Here is a 19,502-nt window from a genome sequence, read left to right as displayed (position 1 = left end):
TTTCTTCCTGCAGGTCAGTAGATTGTGCTGGCCGATCCACTTAGGAGACTGATCTGTGGTTGGTTTTATTTTTAATTTGGTCGTGAAGGTCTGGGCTGTGTAAGGCATGCCCATACTTTACCCAGCACTCTCTCCTTGCTCAGAACTTCCCAGCTCTGGTGTGTGATGGGTCCGGGCAGAGAGCATTCTTAACCCTTCTTTGACAAGCAGGGGAAATGCAGCAGTCTGCCCGAGATCCCCAGCGAAGGGAATGTTCGCTGAGCTTCTGGCTGGTGTCTGCTCTGCACAGACTCCCCCAGCCCCTTTCAGGCCGTCCCTTAGGGTCCAGTGAAGGCAAACCCCTGTGCGGGTCTGCAGATGTCTTGTGAGGCTCCCAAGTGCCTGAGGTGAGCAGCAGACGGAGGCTGACCCTGGTCGGGAGAGGAGGCTTTCTCCTCCTTGTCCTCAGGCTGGGAGTAAGGGATAAGGCAGGGTCTGCTGCAGGCTGGAAGAGCAGGCATGGAGGGCTGGAGTCAAGTCTGGAGAAGGGCCCATGGTGTTTCCTTGTGTGCAGCGTCGTGTTAGGTCTGTGCAGTCAGAAGTGTCCAGAAGGCCTTGATATCTGCATCCTGCTGCCTCCCTCAGAAGTCATGAGAGAGGGAGAGAGAGAGAGAGAGAGAGTGTGTGTGTGTGTGTGTGTGTGTGTATGTGTGTGTAGCAGGTGGTGAGGTTGAGGCAAGAACCTGTAATAGTACATTTTAAGGGATTCCTTACAGATTTCTTCAGGGGCATGTATCCCAGGGAGGCACTCATTGCCCATTATGTAACCAGCTTCCTCCATCCCTAGCTGCTGGCCTCCCCAGCAGGCCCAAATGGTGTGGCTGTGAAGGCAGGGAGGGTGCAGGGAGCCCACTTTCACTGCCATGGCCTGTGTGCCCAGCCTCCAGAATGATGCAGGGAGTTTTGTGAATGCTGGTTAAGAATCTGGGTAGCAGCTGGAATGTGCTGAACCCAGCTCCTATGTTCTGGGTTGGGGGCAGGATACAGACAGGAGTGAGGTCTCTGGTGGGGCTGGGGAGGTAGAGCACCGACCAGAGAAGAAGGGTATGCGGCTCCAACCCCAGCTGTGTTAGAGCCGCCAGGGGAGCATTTTAAGAAATCCCCAGGCTCTACCCAGCTTCAGAATCTGCTTCTAAGGGTGGTGCCCAGTCCGTGTATTTTTAGCCTGCTCCGAAGGGGGCTCTGAAGCACAGTCGGGGACTGCCACATTGAGGCAGGGTGCAGAACTTCACAGCAGGTAGGAAGACGTAAGCCGAGTGCATGTCAAAGAAGAAGAAAATGGGAGAAGGAAAAGAGGAAAGTGGGGTGTGGCATTCCAGCCACAGGGAGGGGTGGCTGCTCTGCTCCTTGGCCTGGCCCCCCTCATGTACCCACATTCCAGCTCCTCACACTTGTACCTGTACTGGTCTCCCCATGGGGCTGCTGCTGGAGTGTCCGGTGGCATCTCTTGAGCAAGTCCAGAGGTGACCCTTCCTCTGTCCCCAGGGGACTGAGAGGCCAGGGGGCATTTTGTAGGAGGGAGGGGACCCAGAGCCAAGCAGGCAGGCGTAGCAGGCAGGGCCTGAGCTGCTGCGCTCCGCTGTGGGACGACACCCGGCAGGTTTCCCATGAGCCTTAGCTGCCTCGTCCGGAGAAGGGTGACTAACGATAATACCTGCTTTCCCTGGGGTTGTGGTCGGGACTGAAAGAAATGTTTACGCCAGGTGTGTGTAGTGGATAGCCCCTGGAGGCTAGATGCTAACCAGCCTGGGCTTGGAGGAGCTGTTGGAACAGGGCTGGGGAAGGGGCGGCCCGTCTGAAGAAGGCCCTTGTTTGGTGTCTGAGCCTGTGTGTGGTGGGAGCAGTTTTGGGGAGAGCTGTCTTTGCCTGCCCCGAAGGAGGCCTCCCTTGGAGCTGCTCTTGCAGGTGGGAAGGGGCTGGAGGGGCCCCAGGCAGGAAAACATCTGCATGTTTCTGTGGATGTGGGGCTGGAGGGGCTGTTGGAGCTACAGACATCCCCTGCCCCAGGGCTTCTCTTGCCCTTCTCCCTATGACGTCTGCCCGGCTTGTCTTTTCTGGACAGGGCCTGCCCATAGACCCTCCTGCCTCTCAGAACTCTGGGTCTGCCCCCTTCGGGCCTCTTGTGTTCAGATAGCTCCTGAGACATCTCCTCCAGGCAGTCTTCCTCCACTCCCCAGAAGAGTGCAGTTTGCTTCCCTCCCTTGAGCTCCTTCCCGGAGCACCTCACTGTGGGGTGCGTGGTGGTTCAGCTCTCCATGGGGTCAGGTCAGCGTTTCCACAGCTCCCTGGCAGCTGGGTGCCTTGGGAAGGCTATGTGATGACGTCATGCATCTCCAGCCTCCCGCCTAGCTGCCTGTGGGAAGGATCTGTCTGTTCTGGCAGCAGAGCCTGTTCCATATGGACGGCCGGGAATTGGCCATCCTGGTCACCCAGGGCGTTCCTGCCACTTCTGCATGTCTCCTTTTCCCCAGGGAGATTTGGGTGCACCCTGGGCATGGCCTGGGGAAGGTAGGCAGGCGTGCACTCTGGTACAGCTCCCCAGCTGTGTCTGGGAGGCTGGAAGAATCCAAGCCTCCCATCTGCAGCGGTTGGCCTGCCGCCATAATGACTGGTTCTGCTCCTTTTAGCCCCCATTTGCAGCTCTGTTGCAGATATGCCTCTGTGTATCTTGGTCAAGAGGGCTGGTGTGTCTGCACATTTAGGTGTGGTCCGTGAGTCTGGGGAGGCTTCTAGAGTAGGGCCTTCCGGAGCTGCTGTTTTGGGGGGATGCAGAGGTGCTGTGGTCATGGGAGCAGAAATGGAATGCTGTCCTCAGAGTGAAGGAGTACGTGGTTCAGGGCAGGCTTTTGGCCTCTGTAGGCACTTGGGAGCCTTCCCTCAGTTCCAGTGGCCAGTGTGGTCACTGCCAGGAGTGGCCACAGGGGAGGCTCTGACATGGAAGTGAAAATACACCTCTGTGTATGACCAGTAGCCATGGACTCCGACAAGGTCTGGGTCTTGGTCTGCAAGGTGCCCGCTGTCCTGCGAAATACACTTGTGTCAGGCAGATGCTTTGCTGGCCCGGGGAAGCTTATGAAGTCCACAGATGTCTCTGACGCTAAGCAGCACTTAGCCAGCTAGTGCCTGATGGTAACCAGAGTTAGGAGGGTAGTTTTTGCAGATAGTAAAGGCTGTGGAGGGGTCATTCACCTTCACATAGATTGACCATTGTGCACTGGGTCTTCTCTGGGCATTCTGGACACAGCAGTGCGCTAGACAGGCTTGTCCTCTGTGCTGTGCATGTGGGGCTCCTGGTCCACAGAGGGGGATGGTCGGCAAACAAAAGGCAAGACTCCTGTTGTGCTGGGTCCCAAGAAGACCAAGCTGTGTTCGAGGGGATGTGTGAGCCTGGAAGGCCTCTCCGAGGAGGTGGCATTTGAGCAGTCACTTGAATAACCTACAGTGGACATCTGGTCCCGGTGAACCAGAACCTTAGAATATCTGATCTCGGAATCCCTACGAGTCATCCTTGCTGAGGAGCCAGCTGATGCCCAGGGCGGTTAAGATGCAGAATCATGAGATGATAAATAGGAAGGATGATGTGGTAGAGGTGGGGACAAAACATAACTGGCCAGTACTCTGCTCACACCAGTGTTGGGCATTTCCCCGGGCCAGCTGACCCTCTGCCTTTTCATCCCAGAATGTCTTATTATCCTGTCAAGACTCAAGCTTTGAAAGATCAGTACTTGCAAGTTTGCATTTATTAACAATAGCAGACTTATTTCCTCATTTATGGCTGTGTGAGTTGGAGGGTGGAGGGCAGAAAGTTGAAACACATCTTATGTCCACCAGTCAGCCCTCCAGGCAAGGGCTAACCACCTGGTGTTGGTCTTTCCCTGCCTAGGCAGAGATATGGCCCGGTTTGGGTGACTGCAGGCTCCTGCTGCCCCTCTCTGTGGGATCTCCACTGTTCTTTCTGAAAGAGCCAGGTTCTCTGAGGAGCCCATTGCGATTGTGACTTTTGGAATTCTATCTGGCCCTCCCAGTCTGGTTTGAGGGTTTAGGTATCTCTCTGGGGGCCACGGACACCGTACTGATGCCTCTGACCAAAGCTGGTGAGGTAGGACTCACCAGAGGGCCCCTAGGGCTTATTTTCAGGGAGAAACAGTAAAATCAGGTCACAGAACCAGCCCTGATCTACCTCTTCTCCCAAGGACCAGCCTTAATTGGCTGATAGTTTTCTTCTAGAAGAAGGTGTCCCACATGAAGTTGAAAGGAGCGCTGGTGAAGTAAGACTTCATTAATTAGCCTGTTAGGGAAACGGCTTTCCATTATTATGGGGGCTGGATAAATTTGATGACCACTGTTCTCCTTTGGGCTTCTAAAGGGAAGGCACTGCATTTTCATTTTTTTACTAAATACTGAGAAATATGTAATATTTTTTGCAAGTATTTTGTTTCTAGGTGTTGAGTATCTATGTGCCAGATACCATATTTATTCTTATTTAATCTGTGCAGAAATGCTGTAAAATAAGTGGGATTATTCCCACTTTAACAGATGAGGAAAGGGAGGTTCATATACCTAGTTAAGGAACTAGCTCAAGGTCATACCCTCCTGAGGAGCTGTGCTTGGGTGCAAAGCCAGGTCAGTGACCTCAAGCTGCCTTGGATCTTAACTGTGACTTCCTGCATCTTCCCAGCCACTTTGGGGCTGCTGATAATATGAAAATGTTCTAGATTCCTGATATTATTTCTTTCTTTCCTCTGTAAAATCCGCTGCATTTGTCTTTCCCGTGGAGGGTGAACATGGGATACCAGCAATTCGGATTTTTAAAAATATTTTATTGTAACATGGAACACATTAAAGTAAAGGAAGTAAGTGTGAAGTTCGATGATTTTTCTCCTTCGGGTTATTTTCCCCCCTAAATGATCATTTTACATTGTCAAGGAAATCCCAGCAAGTCAACCCTGCGTACCTTCCCTTGCCTATCAGTGCCAGGGTCTGACTTGACCTTCCCCTTGTGGCTCTGACATAACTTCAAACACGAGGGCTTAAGCACACAGAGGAGAGGCATACTTAGGGGTTCTCAGAGGACTCCAGAGGGTCTGAAAAGTGGGAGAAGACCAAATCCTTTTCCAGTAAAAGTAGGCTAAGGCAATTAGGGGCTTAGGTGCTGTCCCAAAAACTTAAGTAGCAGTGTGCTCCAGCATTAGTTAAGAAGACCAAAGTGGAGACTGTGGGAGAGGCGTGGCAGGGTGTTTTGGCTGCTTTGCCTTTAACTGGACCCCTTCTGGGGCAGGAGTCAGGCCTCCCCCTTCCTAAGCACCTACTGCAAGCCTTGGATCATGTTAGGTGTTTGGCAAATGATACTCCTAAGATATATCTATAGCCATCTATTACCAGATGGGGAGACGGGCCCTTGGGGCACATGGAGCTGCCCCTGTGAGTCCCTTCTTCTTGTCCCTCCAGACTGGACAATCTGGGTGCAGAAGGCAAGGATACCTTGATCCCTGAGTCCCTAGTGCCTGGTGTGGTGCCTGGCCTTGGTAGGTTCTAAGCCTTTACTGAAGGAATGGAGGTGAAGTGACTTGTCCACGTAGGTACAGTGATGAACCCATTAAATTGTAGGACCCTGAGGCTCTGGGACAGCTGTTCTGTGGGTCAGAAGTAGGATTTGATTCCAGCTCTTAAAGGTTGATAAGTTTGGTGAACACAAAATGAGGTATGTGCCCACTTGTATAAATCACAACATTATTATCGCACAAGATTGGAAACAACCCAAATACTCATCAATAAGGGACAGGTTAAGGAAAACGATGGTACATCTGCACAATGGGACACGATGGAAGTAAGAAACGAGGAAGGTTTTCGTGAACTGTATTACACAAGCTTCACAAGAAAAACAAAGATCAGCATATAATATGCACATTTTGGGTAAAAGGGAAAAAAATAAGATTTTGAATTTGCCTGTATATGTGTCAGCAAACTCTGGAAGGATATTTAATGGGTGGGATGGTTAGCTGGGCAGGATCAGGGGGAGAATTAACTGAATCTTATGCCTTTTGGTTTTGAAGTCATGAGAATGAATGTTACTACTTACTCAAAATATTAAAAAGAAAAAAATAGTGAAAGTGACTTTGGACCTGCTGTTCTATCTATCGGGGCTTCAGTCTCCTCATCTGAATAATGAGGTGATTGGATTAGAGCAAGGCTTCGCGTAGAAGGGCGATGTTGTCTATGTTGGGTGTATCTCTGGCTTTTGTGGGCTTGTCCAGGAGATTCTGGCCCTGTCCTAGGGTGGTCTGCAGTCCCTTCTGTTGGTGGCCTGGACCTGGATGAGCCCAGGCTGTTTGAGAAAGGCCAGGGTGATACCGAGAGCAAGTGGCCTTCTGCAGCGGTGTGGGCCTTGTTCCTGTCCCCATGCCTGGCAGTTTGTCCTCTGAACACCTTGCCCTGGTGTGACTCAGTTGGTTCTTCCCCCAGACAGGAGGATTGCAGTGAAGAGAGACTGTTCTGGAGCGTTCTGGCAAAGTGCTGCAGTTTGATAGGAAGAAAAATGGCAGAATGTTTTCCCAGGTTATTTTTAATGCATTTCAGTTCAGCAAACATTAATTGAGAGCTAAGTGCAAGGCAGTGTGGGGGAGTCAGAGCAACATAGCACCTCATCTCTGCTCTCCAGGGTGCAAAGTCTTGGGTGAGAAACTTGAGTCTAAAACCCCTCCTCCTGCCCTCCAGGACTGCACAGTTCACCTCATCTGGTCCCGCAGAGGCCTGTGGGATTGGTAGGAATTCTACCCATTGCACAGAGGGGGAAATGGAGTCTCAGGAAGTCTTGGCCAAAGCCACGCAGTTCCCAGGCCTGGAACCAAACTAGGATTTCTCTCACTGCTTTCTGTGAGGCCAAACCCTTCTAATCCGAACATTCTGCCACATGGTACTTCCTGGAGGTATGTGTGGCGTAGGCCCATTTCTACCTGGAAATACCAGGTGAGCACAGCCCTAAGTAAACCTCCTGCACTGGTTTCCTTTGTGGAAGGGTAGTGGAAATCTCAGGCTTGCAGTCACATGTTGAGTCTTATCCCCCGTTTGCTGTGGTCCCAACAGTTCTGCCCTCCACTGCCTGGAAAGCTCACCCCCTTACCATTAGTTCCAGGCAGGATGTCCCGTATGTGTGTAAGGGTGGCTATGACAGCAGCTTTCTTCCCACTCCATCCTCATGCCACCACTTCCCTTCCTTCCCTTCCCTTCCACAAATTCTCTTGCTGCCACCTGTCATCCTAGCTCTTTCCCAGAAGAGCCACATATGCTCCCCGCTCAGGGTCTCTGCCCTCCCTGGCTCTTCCCTCTACCTGGAAAGTTCTCCCCTTGGACTTCACTTGGCCTCAGGTCCCTACTGGAAACTCACCTTGGGTATGTCTCTCCTGGCCACCCTTTCAGTGGTGTCCCTTCCCACTGTTGCCAGTTCCTCCCCGGTTTTTTCCTGTCTAGTATATGTGTGGATTACATACAGCTTACATGTGTTGGGTTAGCGTCTCGCTCCCTGCTAGGATGTAAGCCCATGAGGTCTGGCTCGTTGTGCTTAGCACTGGATCTCCAACTGGATCGCTAACGCCAGACTCTGGCATGGAATAGATACTCTGTAAATATTGTGGAATGAGTAAAATCGCCCTATGGCCTAAACGAGTAACACTTCTTTAAAGAGGGAAGAAGCAAATCATAGCCTTTTTTAAGAGGTGAAAAAGACCCAAGGCTTCTCTCTTTACAGAGCTTCATCATATAATATTAATTCATTTAATAATCGTTCGGCACCAGGTGTGTGTGGAGTCCTCTGCGGACGGTCACTTAGCAGCCTCTGATTTGTATACTCAGGGAGACCACGCACGGATTTTTCAGAGCAGCCCATTCCTTTGGGGAACAATTGTAATGACTTAAACACTCTTATTTATTTATTTATTTATTTTTTACATTCTTGTGTTTCAGCAACTTTTTTTTTTTTAAGATTTTATTTATTTATTTGACAGAGCACAAACGGGGAGCTACAGGCAGAGGGAGAGGGAGAAGCAGGCTCCCTGCTGAGCAAGGAGCCTGAAGCGGGGCTCCATCCCAGGACCCGGGTATCATGACCTGAGTACTTAACTGATTGGACCACCCAGGTGCCCATTAAACACTCTTATAGTTTACACGGGGACTGAAAACGGCCTCTTTCAATTCCTGCACACTGATCTCAGTTCTTGAAGTGCCAGAAAACCTGGAAGAATTGGACTTATGCATGCATGTAACACTCCTTCAAATAGTTGCAGAAAGATGGCTTATTACAAGACTTCTCTTCCCGGGCGTGCGCCCCTGCCCCCCCATCATTGCCAGTTCCTTTGTCCTCCCAGTGCCTGCAGCTGTAAGGGCCCTTCCCACCCTCAGGGCCTTCCTCAACATTCGGCTTCAAGGTTCAGAATTTAAGGTTTAGACCTGTTGGAGCAGAGTATTTGGGGACCCTGACCGAGGCACCTTGTCCCTTATTGACTTGTCTCTGTCCACACAGCCTGGAATGGGCTCTGCGGATGAAGACAGAACTCAGTAGGTCTCTTCAGTGGTGGGGCCCCGCCCTGACCCCTCTAGAATCATAAAGGTTGTAAGGTCTTTGGCTTGGCTTTTAGCATTTTTGAGATTATAGCAGCTGTAGTAGATCTGCAAAGGACCAGGAACCTAACCCGGACCCTGTTTTTTAAAAGACAGTAAATACTGGTCAAGTTCTGTCTCTGAAGTCCCGCAGAATGTGCTGAACCTTTATGTGTATCATCTCTTCTCTCTTTTTCAGTGCCTATGGCGTTTTTCAGGGTTTGTCTGTCCCTCTGCCCTCCGTGTTCCTTTCTCCGGGCAGCCTCTCGCTTCCCCCTTCCTTCCTCACCCTCCTGCCACTACTCCCCTCCCTGCCCCGCCAGTCTGCAGACATGGAACAGATAGGGACGTTGGGCCCACGTCCCTCTCTAATACTTTGACCGTAAGCCTGTCATTTACAGACTTAGGCAAGTTGCACATGTCCCATCTCTCTCAAGGAGAAAGAACTGACATTAAATTGCTTCGTATGTGAGACCCTTGGCTGATTTGCTGTGGATAGAAGAAACTTGCACCCCCAGCTTTAGGCACTTGTGTGAGATTGGGTTTTGTGTCTGTCCCTCATCGTGGCTTCAGATGGATGACTGGATGGGGGGACTTGAGTGCCATGCTGTTTGCTCGCTTCTGTCATTGCCACTGCCGCTGTCATCTTGGGTTCAGGTGGCAGGGAAGGAGACAACTGAGCCTTTTTCTCTGCCCTCTCTGTATCTCCAGCCCTGCTGGGGGTGCGCGGAGGCAGGAGGGAGGGAGGAGGGCCGGGATCCGGCCTGGGGCCCTCTTCCTCACAGCCCATTTCCTTGTTTCCTCTTGCCTTAACGAGTTCACTCTGGAGAGGCCCGAGGCTTTGGGGTGTGGGCCCTAAATTGAGAGAGGATGGAGAACAGCCCAAGGACTTTGGATTTCCATGATGGGCTAGCTGTGTGACCTTGGGTGAGTCACTGGGTTGGTTTCCACTGAGCTTCATCAGATACCTGAGGAGCTGATTTGGGTCCAGTGGTGCTGATGGGGTCCTTGGCTTCTCTGAAGCACTCTGGAAGAGCCAGCTAGAAGTTCCATCAGAGGCACATTCGGGGCTGTGCTGCTGGGCCGGGCTGGGCAGAGGCTTGACGTGCCAGCTCATGGAGCCCCGAGGAGTGAAACTGAGGAAGCCAGTGAATTAACTTTTGTTTTGTGGACTGTTCTTCCATGTCGGGAACCATGGGGACTGGGTAGCTGTGAAGGTCCACGTGGGACCCACCGCAGAGACCCTGCGCTGTCTTTTCAGACCCTGCTAACTTGAGGACTCCAGTGGCATTTCCACAGCACACAGTCCCTTCTATCCACAGGCGATCCCAGCTGGGCTAAAGATCCCCGAGTCTGATTTCAGGAGCCCCAGTCAGCCACCCCAGGCAGCCACCCCAGACAGGGGGTCCAGGAAGCCATGTTTGTGGATTTGCCTAAGAGTGGAATTAGTGGGATGCTTTGCTGCAGAAAGTGAGTAAGGGGTTCTTTAGCCTTTTAGAATCTAGATTGTTCGGAGCCATTGCCCACCCCTGCTCCACTCTTGGCTCTGGCTTGAGTGACCCAGTCCATTTTGACCACTTAGCAAGTGTTTACTGAAGGCCAACCCCTGTGGGCAGGGCACCAGCAGGGAAACACGGAGACCTCAGACTTTGGTAAGGCAGTGTTTGGAGGAGAGACCGCAGAAAGAAGGACTGCCAGGTGCCCTGTGGCCAAGCAGCGCTCTCTCAGAGGGCCCTGGTGGGCAGGGGCCATTTTCCTGGGAGAGGGATCTGATGGGTATACTTCCAGTCATCTGCAGAGTCAACGAAGTGATGTCTGGGGAACCACTTTGTCACCTGTCACATGGGAAGAAATGCCAGGTGGTGTCACCATGTTGGCTGCAGGGCAGGGAGGCTGACAGAGAGGTGAGGGTGGGGACAAACCGCCTTGGGTGTTTGGTCCTGGCACACCGGGTCGCTGGGAGTCTGGGAATCCTCTGGCTTTGCAGTCCCCGTGGCTGGTAAAGGCAGTGGACCAGGAGTGACAGGACCTGACAGGACATGTTCAAAGCAGTGTTTCAGGAAGATGGGCTAGGATTTGCCTTTCTGCTTTCCAGGCCTTTCTTTTCTGTCTCCTCATGGCTCTTCTGTTGCATGGGGCCAGCTATGGCTCTTTAATATGATCATCACGGACAGTGTGGTTTTCTGTGAACCACAGTGTTGTCGAACAGGGACTAGGACCCCATGGGCTGAGCTGCCTACTCCCTGCTGCCGTGGGAGATGGCAGACATCAGAGGGGACGATGCCAGACTTCTGCATTTGGAACTCAACACCCTTTGCCTCTGGGGGCTGTTTTTGTGATCCCGATTTGTTTTAAGAGATTACATGATTGATTTTTGTGTTTCATTAATTGTCTGGGGCCCCAAATTTCCTTCCTGGCATCCCTCAGGGATGAATTCTGGGCTCTTTCTGTCCATGAAATCTCCCACTTCCTTTTGGGGAATAGAGGCTGAGTTTGGATGTGAGGTGGGATTAAAAGTATGTGGACCCACAGAAGGGGGCCTCCTCTCTGCACTCAAGCTCCATTGTCCAGCGTGCGCAGTAGGGGACTGCCCCAAGGCATAGGACAAGTTACTGGCAAAGTAACCAGGGGCCATCCCAGTCATCAGACTGGACAGTGACCATCCTTGGCACTGTACCTCCACGCTTCTTGTCCCCCTTTCTTTCTCCTGGTCCCCATTTAGATCCCACCTGCTGGGACCAGGGCCTTCGCTGGACTGCACTTCAGACTCCTGCCTCATCCCGCCCTCTGGGACTACAGGTGCAGAGGGACAGCCAAGGAGAAGAGGCAGCCTGCTAGATTGCCAGTGGATTGTGCCCTCCACCAGTTCCCAGACCTCACCTCTCCCCGTACCCCCTACACCCCCTTTCTCTAGCCAAGTCAGACCAAGATGACTCCTCCCCACTTCCCAGGCCCAGACAGCCTTCTGGGCCTATTTTCTGCTGCCCTGGGAATACCGTCCTTCACATGCGCTCAAAGCGGGTAGGGCTGGGGCAGGGTCTGGGTGATCAGGGAGGCCTTCGTCCAAGAGGTGGAACGGACAGGGTCTGGAAGTGGAGTAGACTCTAGACGGGTCCGGAAGGGAGGAATGAGGTGTCCAGGCAGGCAAGCAAGGGTGGAACATCAGGGAGCGGCCCCAGCTCTGCTGGGAGTTCACTTGCTGAATGGGCCCACTGGACCAGCCCAAAGCCCGGGTCCTACAGCTGCCGGGGCCGGCCTGCAGTTCAGCTGCGTCTGTCCTTCTGGCTGGAGGAAGCATCTGCAAGGGAACCAGCTCCTCTTTCTCGGCCAGGCAGAAACCAAGACCTCCCCACGCCCGCTGGAGGAGGGAGGAATCCGGTTCCAGGCAGCGCAGGAGCCAGTCACAGGCTTTATGTTAATACGGGCCCTCCCCGCGCCGGCGCTCGGCCTGTTCCCTGGGCCTGGCCGACAGCTTAATTACGCCGCAGCGCGCCTCGGCTTGCGTTCCACGGTTCCCTAAAATAATAAGGATGGCGTCACCGACTTCCCGCGGCCATGTGCTCCCACCCGTGCCTTCCGAGCTCTATTGTAGGAAACAAACAAAATCCAGACACTCAGATGCTTTTCTTCTTGGAGAGATTTGTTTTGTTTTGTTTTAAGGTAATTTGGGGACCCTGCCCCTTAGTTAAGATTTTAAAAGATCTTTAAGGTGCAGAGACCAGAGTCATAGTGACCCCAGGGGCTGCAGAATATCCTCCTGTTAGCAGAAATTCGTGAGCAATGTGAAGGATGCACAGTCTTCCACTGGGAACGGTGGTTTTTGATCAGAGCAAATGGTGTGGCAGAAGGACCACCCCACTCGGGGTTTCCTGGGCCCAGGGCCAATTCTGGGCCTTGTCTTTTCCTCTGCAAAAAGAGGGCTAAACTGGACCAGTGTTTTAAAAGCAATGTAATAGAAAAGAGTCATTGTGATTGGGTATGTTTTGTTTTGGTGTGTGTGCCTGTACACACCACATGGGTATACTGAGCCAAGGCAGGAATGTATTTTTTACTGTGGGCTGTGGTCAGAAAGCCACTGACCTAGATGATCCCGAAGGCCTTTCCAGCTTTCAAAATGTCCGACTCTTCTCCCAGAGCCTGGCTTTCCCCTCATGGAACCTGACCGGTTTTTGCAGGTTTTGCCCCACAGACTGTTAAGCAAAAGTAGAGATTTTAGGGTCGAAACAACAGAATCACAAGCATCTGTCGCTCCTATTGAACACCTTTGGGAAGAAGCTCATTTCCCCTCAGCCTTGGTGACTCAAACAGTTTGGCCTTCTAGCTAGAAATGGAATCTGCAACAGGGGATGGCCCATTTAAAAGCTGACCTATTTAAAACCCATGAGCACCAAAAAAACACGGGGTCAATTTGATTTGAGTCTCCTCTTCTGTGCAAGACTGGAACCTGAAAACTAAATTGGTCAGGGACTGACAGGGTTGAAACCAAAGCTACACATATTTATTGAATTCTTGCTCAGTGAAAGAAAAAAAAAAAATCAAGGCTGGAGGCTCCTGGGGGAAAAAGAAACAAAACAAGGTGTAGATACAAAGTCAAGAGGGGTGTATTTTGGGTGTAACATCTTCGCTCTCCAAAATGTTATGAAGCTTCATGCCTTTCATGAAAGACAACTTTGGTGGCTCAGATGTGCCGACCACCCTTTGTTCCCATTCTCGTGCCGTGACTGTGGACACAGTGGGGAGAGGTGGCTGTGGATCCGGGAGAAGACAAGTGGCTTTTTCCAAGCAGGGGATGCTCTAAGTGCGTTATTTCACGTAATCCAGCTCTAGGTGATGGGCATTACTGCCATCGGAGGAAACGGAAGCTCAGGAGAGGTGAGATGAGCCAGCAAGTGGAGAATGTGGACTGGAGCCCAGTCTGTCTGACTCCAGAGCCTGCCTTCTGTCCACCTCTCCACGTTGCCTCCGGAGGTCCTGGAAACATAAAGAGCTGTTCTCGCCAGAGCTTCCTTCTTTCTGGTTCTGGCCTTCAGTGATCTCTGTTTTAGGCCTGAGCTGTCCTTTTAAATCAGGGCCCCCTGATCATGGGCCTGTGACCTGTGCAGTCACACAGGGCCCTGGGCTTCGAAGGGCCCTCCCTTGGGTTTAATGCAGTGCTGTCGCTGTCTCTGGAATTCTTAACGGCTTTTGAGCAGTGGGCCTCAAATTTTCATTTTGAACGAAGTCTTGCCAACTATATAGCTGGTCCAGAATTTGATACAGTGCATCCCCTTTCTTGTTTTTTTCTGGGTCCCTCCTGTCTTCCTTGAGCATGCCTGGCCTCTGGGCATTTAAAGAATGCACTCGGTCCCCCTGCTCCGGCCCGCTACCTGGCACCCTGCTCCAGTAGCTGTTTACCAGACGGCAGCTGGTAAACACCCTCCCAGCCGGCACCACACCCCTGCTGGCAAGGACCCCAACTGTGGCTCACAGCAGCCTCTGAGTCCCCAGCATGTTACTCTATAACAATGTCACAGGTACACCCTTTATGGAGGCAGGGGCTGCTTCTAGGCAAGAGGTCGGTGTACAGAGCACTGGGTCAAGTCAAGAGGAGTGTGCGCAGTTGGCCTGCCTCCTGGGGGACACATTGTCTAGAAGAGGTCAGGTTCATTCCCATCTGTGTGGGACTGATTACACTGTATGTTTCACAGCAGTTTGACTCACTGCGCAGCACCTAGTGCTGTGCCTGGCACCGTAACGGGATGTTTGTTAAGCACTTACTCTGGTGTCCGCCCCCTGCTAGGCTGATTATGGGGAAGGACAGTCCCTGACCTCTAGGAGGATCGGATGCTTAATACACGATTAAATGATTCATGTGGCAGCTGCCCTCGGTGCCCTGGGATGCTCGGAGCTGGGCGGGGGAAGGCTTCCTGGGGAGGGGGGCCTGAACACCATTTGTGGTGCAGGAGTGAGACGTGGGGAGCCCTGTAGTTGGGGGAGGTAGGGAGGTGGCTAGTGGAGGGCCTCCTTAGGTCCGTTTAAAAACTTGGACTCACCCCCACCCCCACCCCCAAGCGGCAGGAAGCCAGGAGGCATGTTTTCTAGGCTGGAGTTTGCACTTCGTGGGTTAAACAGATACCGTTCTCCCCTTTCTGCGGAGCCAGAGCCTCAGAGCTCAGGGATGGAGTTGGGCTACTTGAATGTTCCAGTAGTCCAGCTGTCCCCCCGCTGTCACAGAGACCCCATTTGGAGGCAAAAACAGACTTGGGGTGACTTAGATGACCGTGACCAGGACTGCAGTGTAGAGAATAGAGAGGAAATGATCGAATTTGAGAGAACTGTGAAGACAAGATTTCACAGTTTTGAAACAAGCAATGGGTTGTTCCTTAGAGTAATAATGTGTTTGTGTTTATCACGGACGGTTCCGCTCCCATTGGTGAGAAGCGATTGCTGTGTCCTTGCTTTGGGGACAAGTTTTTCAGGAAATACCAGAGCCGGACAGTCTGATTCCTTGGGAAGCCTCATTGCCCCCCTCCCACCCGACCTCTCAGTTGGGGCCGAGGATGAATATACAGACCCCTGGGGGGTGCTGACACCTGAGGGGTGAAGCATAGAGTCCCGAGTACTTCTGTCCATGGGTGTTTGAAAAGCTTCTGACACCAGCGGAGGAAGCCAGTGGTTGGGCTGGAGAGAGAGAGGAACCACATTCAGATATTTTTAAAGGGCCAGTGGAGTTGGGAGAGAATCTAAACCCAAAGTACAAATTTTCAGTTTAATTTTAACTTTGCACTTAGCTCACACCCAGGATTTGGCAGGGGGACGTGGACCTTAATTTTTTTTTTCTTCTTTTTTAAGCAGAACACACCCTGGTTGTAAAAGGGATACGCTCTTTGCTTGGAAGGGTCTGGAGCCACACGGACGGGGAGGAAGTGGGTTGGGACTGGAGCAGGAGCTCCGAGTGGGTCTGAGGCGTGTGGGGCTGGTTGCGGGTTTGGAAACATGTGAGCCTGTCCCAGAGCTCTAGGAAAGGGCAGCCTTCCATGGAGTCCAGGGTCAGGAGGGGGTGCATGGGATGACTCTAGGCCTCCTGTTGGGCTGGTGTTTTTGTTTTTTGTCTGGTCCATTTCAGATACTTCACAGGGAGCTTACCTGCCATCTCCAAAGTGACAGTCACTCCCCAAAGCAGCTGTGGTTTGGGCTTTTTGGTGATCTCAGCAGCCTCCAAGTCTAAGCCTTGCCCCTCTCTCACCTTTTTGATCTTGCCCCAACACTGCTGAAACCCCCTGCCAGGAAGGAAATGCAAAAACCGGTAGGGGTCCCAGAGGTGGGGGTCCCAGAGGCCCCACGTACCTGACCTGTAAGGGCCACCTGGGACCAGACAGCAGGGGGCCTGCCCAAGTGGCTGGGGAGGGGGGCTCTTCCTACTCACTCCCCCAACCCCTCTCCACATCCTTGCTCCCTGATTGAAGCCTCATCTGAATGAGGGCTGGCTTGGGGTTTGTTTTGCTTACGGAGGAAGTTTAGCGGTGGCGGGGACTGATGGGACTGGCCCCCATCCTGCTGGTGGAATCCTTAGAAGAAGGGTGTCGGGGAGCTTGGAGAGTTGAGGTAGTTCTGAGAGAACTTGGACCTCACATTTGTTTGGGAAGGTTTGAGAAACAGTTAGGAGCCAGCACTGACCAGCTTGGTGCTGACCATTCCTGGGACTTGAGGGCCAGTGGTTCTGGGGTGAGATGGGAAACTCCCCCCCAGAGAGCAGTGGTGAGGATTAGGTGAGCTGGTGCAGGTGAAGCACATTAAGGGTACTTGTTGAGGGCTCAGGAAAGATCTGACTGTTACTAGGAATAAAAACGTTAGTGGTGGGGCGCCTGGGTGGCTCAGTGGGTTAAAGCCTCTGCCTTTGGCTCAGGTTATGATCCCAGGGTCCTGGGATTGAGCCCCGCGTTGGGCTCCCTGCTCGGCAAGGAGCCTGCTTCCCTTCCTCTCTCTCTGCCTGCCTCTCTGCCTACTTGTGATCTCTGTCAAATAAATAAATAAAATCTTAAAAAAAAAAAAAAACCAACACAACAAACCCACAAAAAACGTTAGTGGTAGCAGCTTAAGTATTGTCCTTGAGAGGAATGTCCCCGCCGTTGGTCGTGGTGGTGGAAGTTGGGACTGGGACCCTGGGTCTGTCTGTAGAATTCCCAGGCAGCATTGTGTCTCTCTGGAAGAGACGCCAGCTTCCAGGGAAGAATTCCCCCAATTCCCAACACCACCTCCCCCAGTCTCTAAGACCTTCTTTTCCTTGGCTTATGGCCGTTAAGAGGAGAAGCCCTTGACCCATCTGGAAAAACCACACGTCTGAAATCTTTGAGGCTGGGCTAGGATCCCTTCTCATATTTGTCTTTCTCTGGTGGAGCTTCAGGAATCCGCAGTGCCTTCTGAAGCCTGTGGGCCCTGTGGCTCCAGTGCCGCAGAGGTGGTGGCCTTCCCTCCCCCAGCACAGTGGCTCTCCCTCTGTTTGCCCTGCTCCCCTAAGGGCAGGCTTCCTGGCTCTACACTGATTTCCTGCCCTGGGGTAAAAGGCCTCATAGGATTTATTCCCAGCCACTCTTGCCAGTGACCTTGAGAAGGTGGCTTGACCTAGACATCTGGCCTCTCCTGGGGACTGAGGGAGTGGAAAAGGACTTAACTTCTCCCATCCTAAATCCAAGGGATAGGCGGGCCTTGGCGGCCAGTGCCTGGGCCCAGAACAGGTCAGCTCTGGGAAGGAGCTCCTGTGCCTGGCTTCGGCCCCTCCTGGCAAACTGTGCTGTTGTGCTGGGCTGAGCCTACCACCTCTCTGCACCAAGGAGGCGGAAAGCAGGGCAGCTGTGGGGCTCTGCAGCCCAGATGTGCCCCTGAGCTCCTGTGGTCTGCCTGCTGACAGAGGTGGGCTGAGAAGGAGCATGGCAGGCCCACTGCGGACTCTATTCCCCCAAGATTCCCCCTGGGGACTGTGGCAAGGCGGTCGTCCTGGGCCCAGCAGGAAGGTCTAAGCAAATTGGTCCTCTTATCCAGGAGAAAGAAAGACTCTGAGGGGCTGGCATGACCCTTTGGACCATATGGGACTGCTATTGAGAAGAACTAGACTGTACTGTCTGATGCCATGTGACCCATCCAAGACAAGTAACATGTGGGTGGATGTCCCAGGCCAGCAGCATACCAGCCACCTGGATGCAGGCTTCCCTAAGGTTCTAGCGAGCAGTCAGGTGTCGAGCACTGGGTGCAGCCAGGAGGAGTCACCGTTACGGGGCCTGGCAGCCCTGGGTGGCCAGGGAGCAGCTGGACTGCAGGACAGGAGTGGGTAACCACAGACATCTGCCTGGAGGGTGGGACACCCTGGCCTCCCTTGCTGACTCCCCAGGGTCATTCAAGCCCCAGACTCGATCTTTTCTTTACTTTTCAGCTTGTCTCCCTCCCATCTGTACTGGAGCCTGGAATCACCTTCAGCCACATCTGCCTTTTACCAACCCAGTGAGACATGGCTTTTTTTTTTTTTTTTTTAAGATTTTTATTTATTTATTTGACAGGCAGAGATCACAAGTAGGCAGAGAGGCAGGCAGAGAGAGAGGGGGAAGCAGGTTTCCTGCTGAGCAGAGAGCCTGATACGGGGCTCAATCCCAGGACCCTGAGATCATGACCTGAGCGGAAGGCAGAGGCTTTATTTAACCCACTAAGCCACTCAGGCACCCCAAGACATGGCTTTTTATCAGACTTTCTACATGATTAGAAAGGATTTGGACCCAAACTTGGGAAAGAATAGAAACGAGGAAAACATAACTACGGTGGCAACATTGTCTCCAGGGAGTTTTAAAGAAGGCATAGGGTCACAGAGGTGCTTCCTGAAGACCGATCTTTGTTCTTTGATGGCCTCAGCCTGTCACTTTGGGGGATTTCACATCTACTCTCAGGGCCCTGTGAAGAGCAGGGCCTAGAGAGGCTCTACCTAATATGGTAGTGTCTTTTTAAGTAGTGTCTTTTTACACTTAAATTAAGAAAATGAAAACTCAGTCCCTCATTCTCCCCAGCCATGTTGCATATGGCCAGTGGCTCCTTTCATGGGCAGAGCAGGAGGCGTCCATCATTACAGGAAGTCCTGTGGCTGCTCTGCAGAATAGAGTATGCTGCCCCTACCCTGGGCCAGGCCAAGTCGGTGACCATGGTGACAAGCACCAGACCTGGTGGGCGGGCTCTGGTGGGCAAGCCGGTGGGAACAAGCGGCCATGTGTGTCTGGGGACCCATCCACAATCAGAGGGTCACAGGTGCACAGAGGTGGAGGACAGTGGGGCCTGAGGATGGGAAGGAAGGTAGCTGGCCTGGGGAGGTGGTCAGGCCGAGGCCATGGGGCCATGGGAGTGGCCAGGGCTGACGGGAAGCTGGAGACTGTGGTGGCTGATTTTTAACAGGAGTTTGGAAGCAGTGTGGCAGTGGGGTTGGAATGACCACCAGGGATTATGGAGTGTGTCACTGTGGTCCGGCCCAAGCTCCTTTCGGGAGTGTGTCCCTACTACAGCCCTCCCTGCCCTCAGTTCAGGTAGAGGTGGGAAGCCCAGGGTGGGTGTTGGCGGTGGCCTGCTCCCGGAGAGGCAAGCGGGTGCCACCGTCATATACTGAAGGACCTGTCTCCCCGTCCTGAGGAGGCCTGACCCCCCTCCCCAGCCCCAGTCCCGAGTCTGCCCCTCCATTCACTCTGGCCTTCCCTTTGCAGGTGAAAGAGCTTGTCCTCGACAACTGCCGGTCGATCGAAGGCAAAATCGAAGGCCTCACAGATGAATTTGAGGAACTGGAGTTCTTAAGTACAATCAACGTAGGCCTCACCTCAGTCGCAAACTTACCAAAGTTAAACAAACTTAAGAAGGTAAATAGGGTG

The 19,502-nt window shown here is 52.7% G+C and overlaps 1 protein-coding gene across 1 annotated transcript in view; it reads left to right on the top strand.

Moving 5' to 3' along the window:
• ANP32A (acidic nuclear phosphoprotein 32 family member A) overlaps window positions 1–19,502 on the top strand; it is a 37,556-nt gene that overhangs the window by 10,428 nt on the left and 7,626 nt on the right. Inside the window, exon 2 of the mRNA XM_059180931.1 lies at window positions 19,341–19,490. Coding sequence (XP_059036914.1) covers window positions 19,341–19,490 — 150 coding nt within the window. The remainder of the gene's footprint in view (window positions 1–19,340; window positions 19,491–19,502) is intronic.

The sequence above is a fragment of the Mustela lutreola genome, chromosome 7 (genome assembly GCF_030435805.1).
Source record: "Mustela lutreola isolate mMusLut2 chromosome 7, mMusLut2.pri, whole genome shotgun sequence".
In the NCBI taxonomy this organism is placed as follows: Eukaryota; Metazoa; Chordata; class Mammalia; order Carnivora; family Mustelidae; genus Mustela; species Mustela lutreola.
Note: the sequence above shows the minus strand (reverse complement) of the source record. Positions and strands in the feature narration are given on the sequence as shown.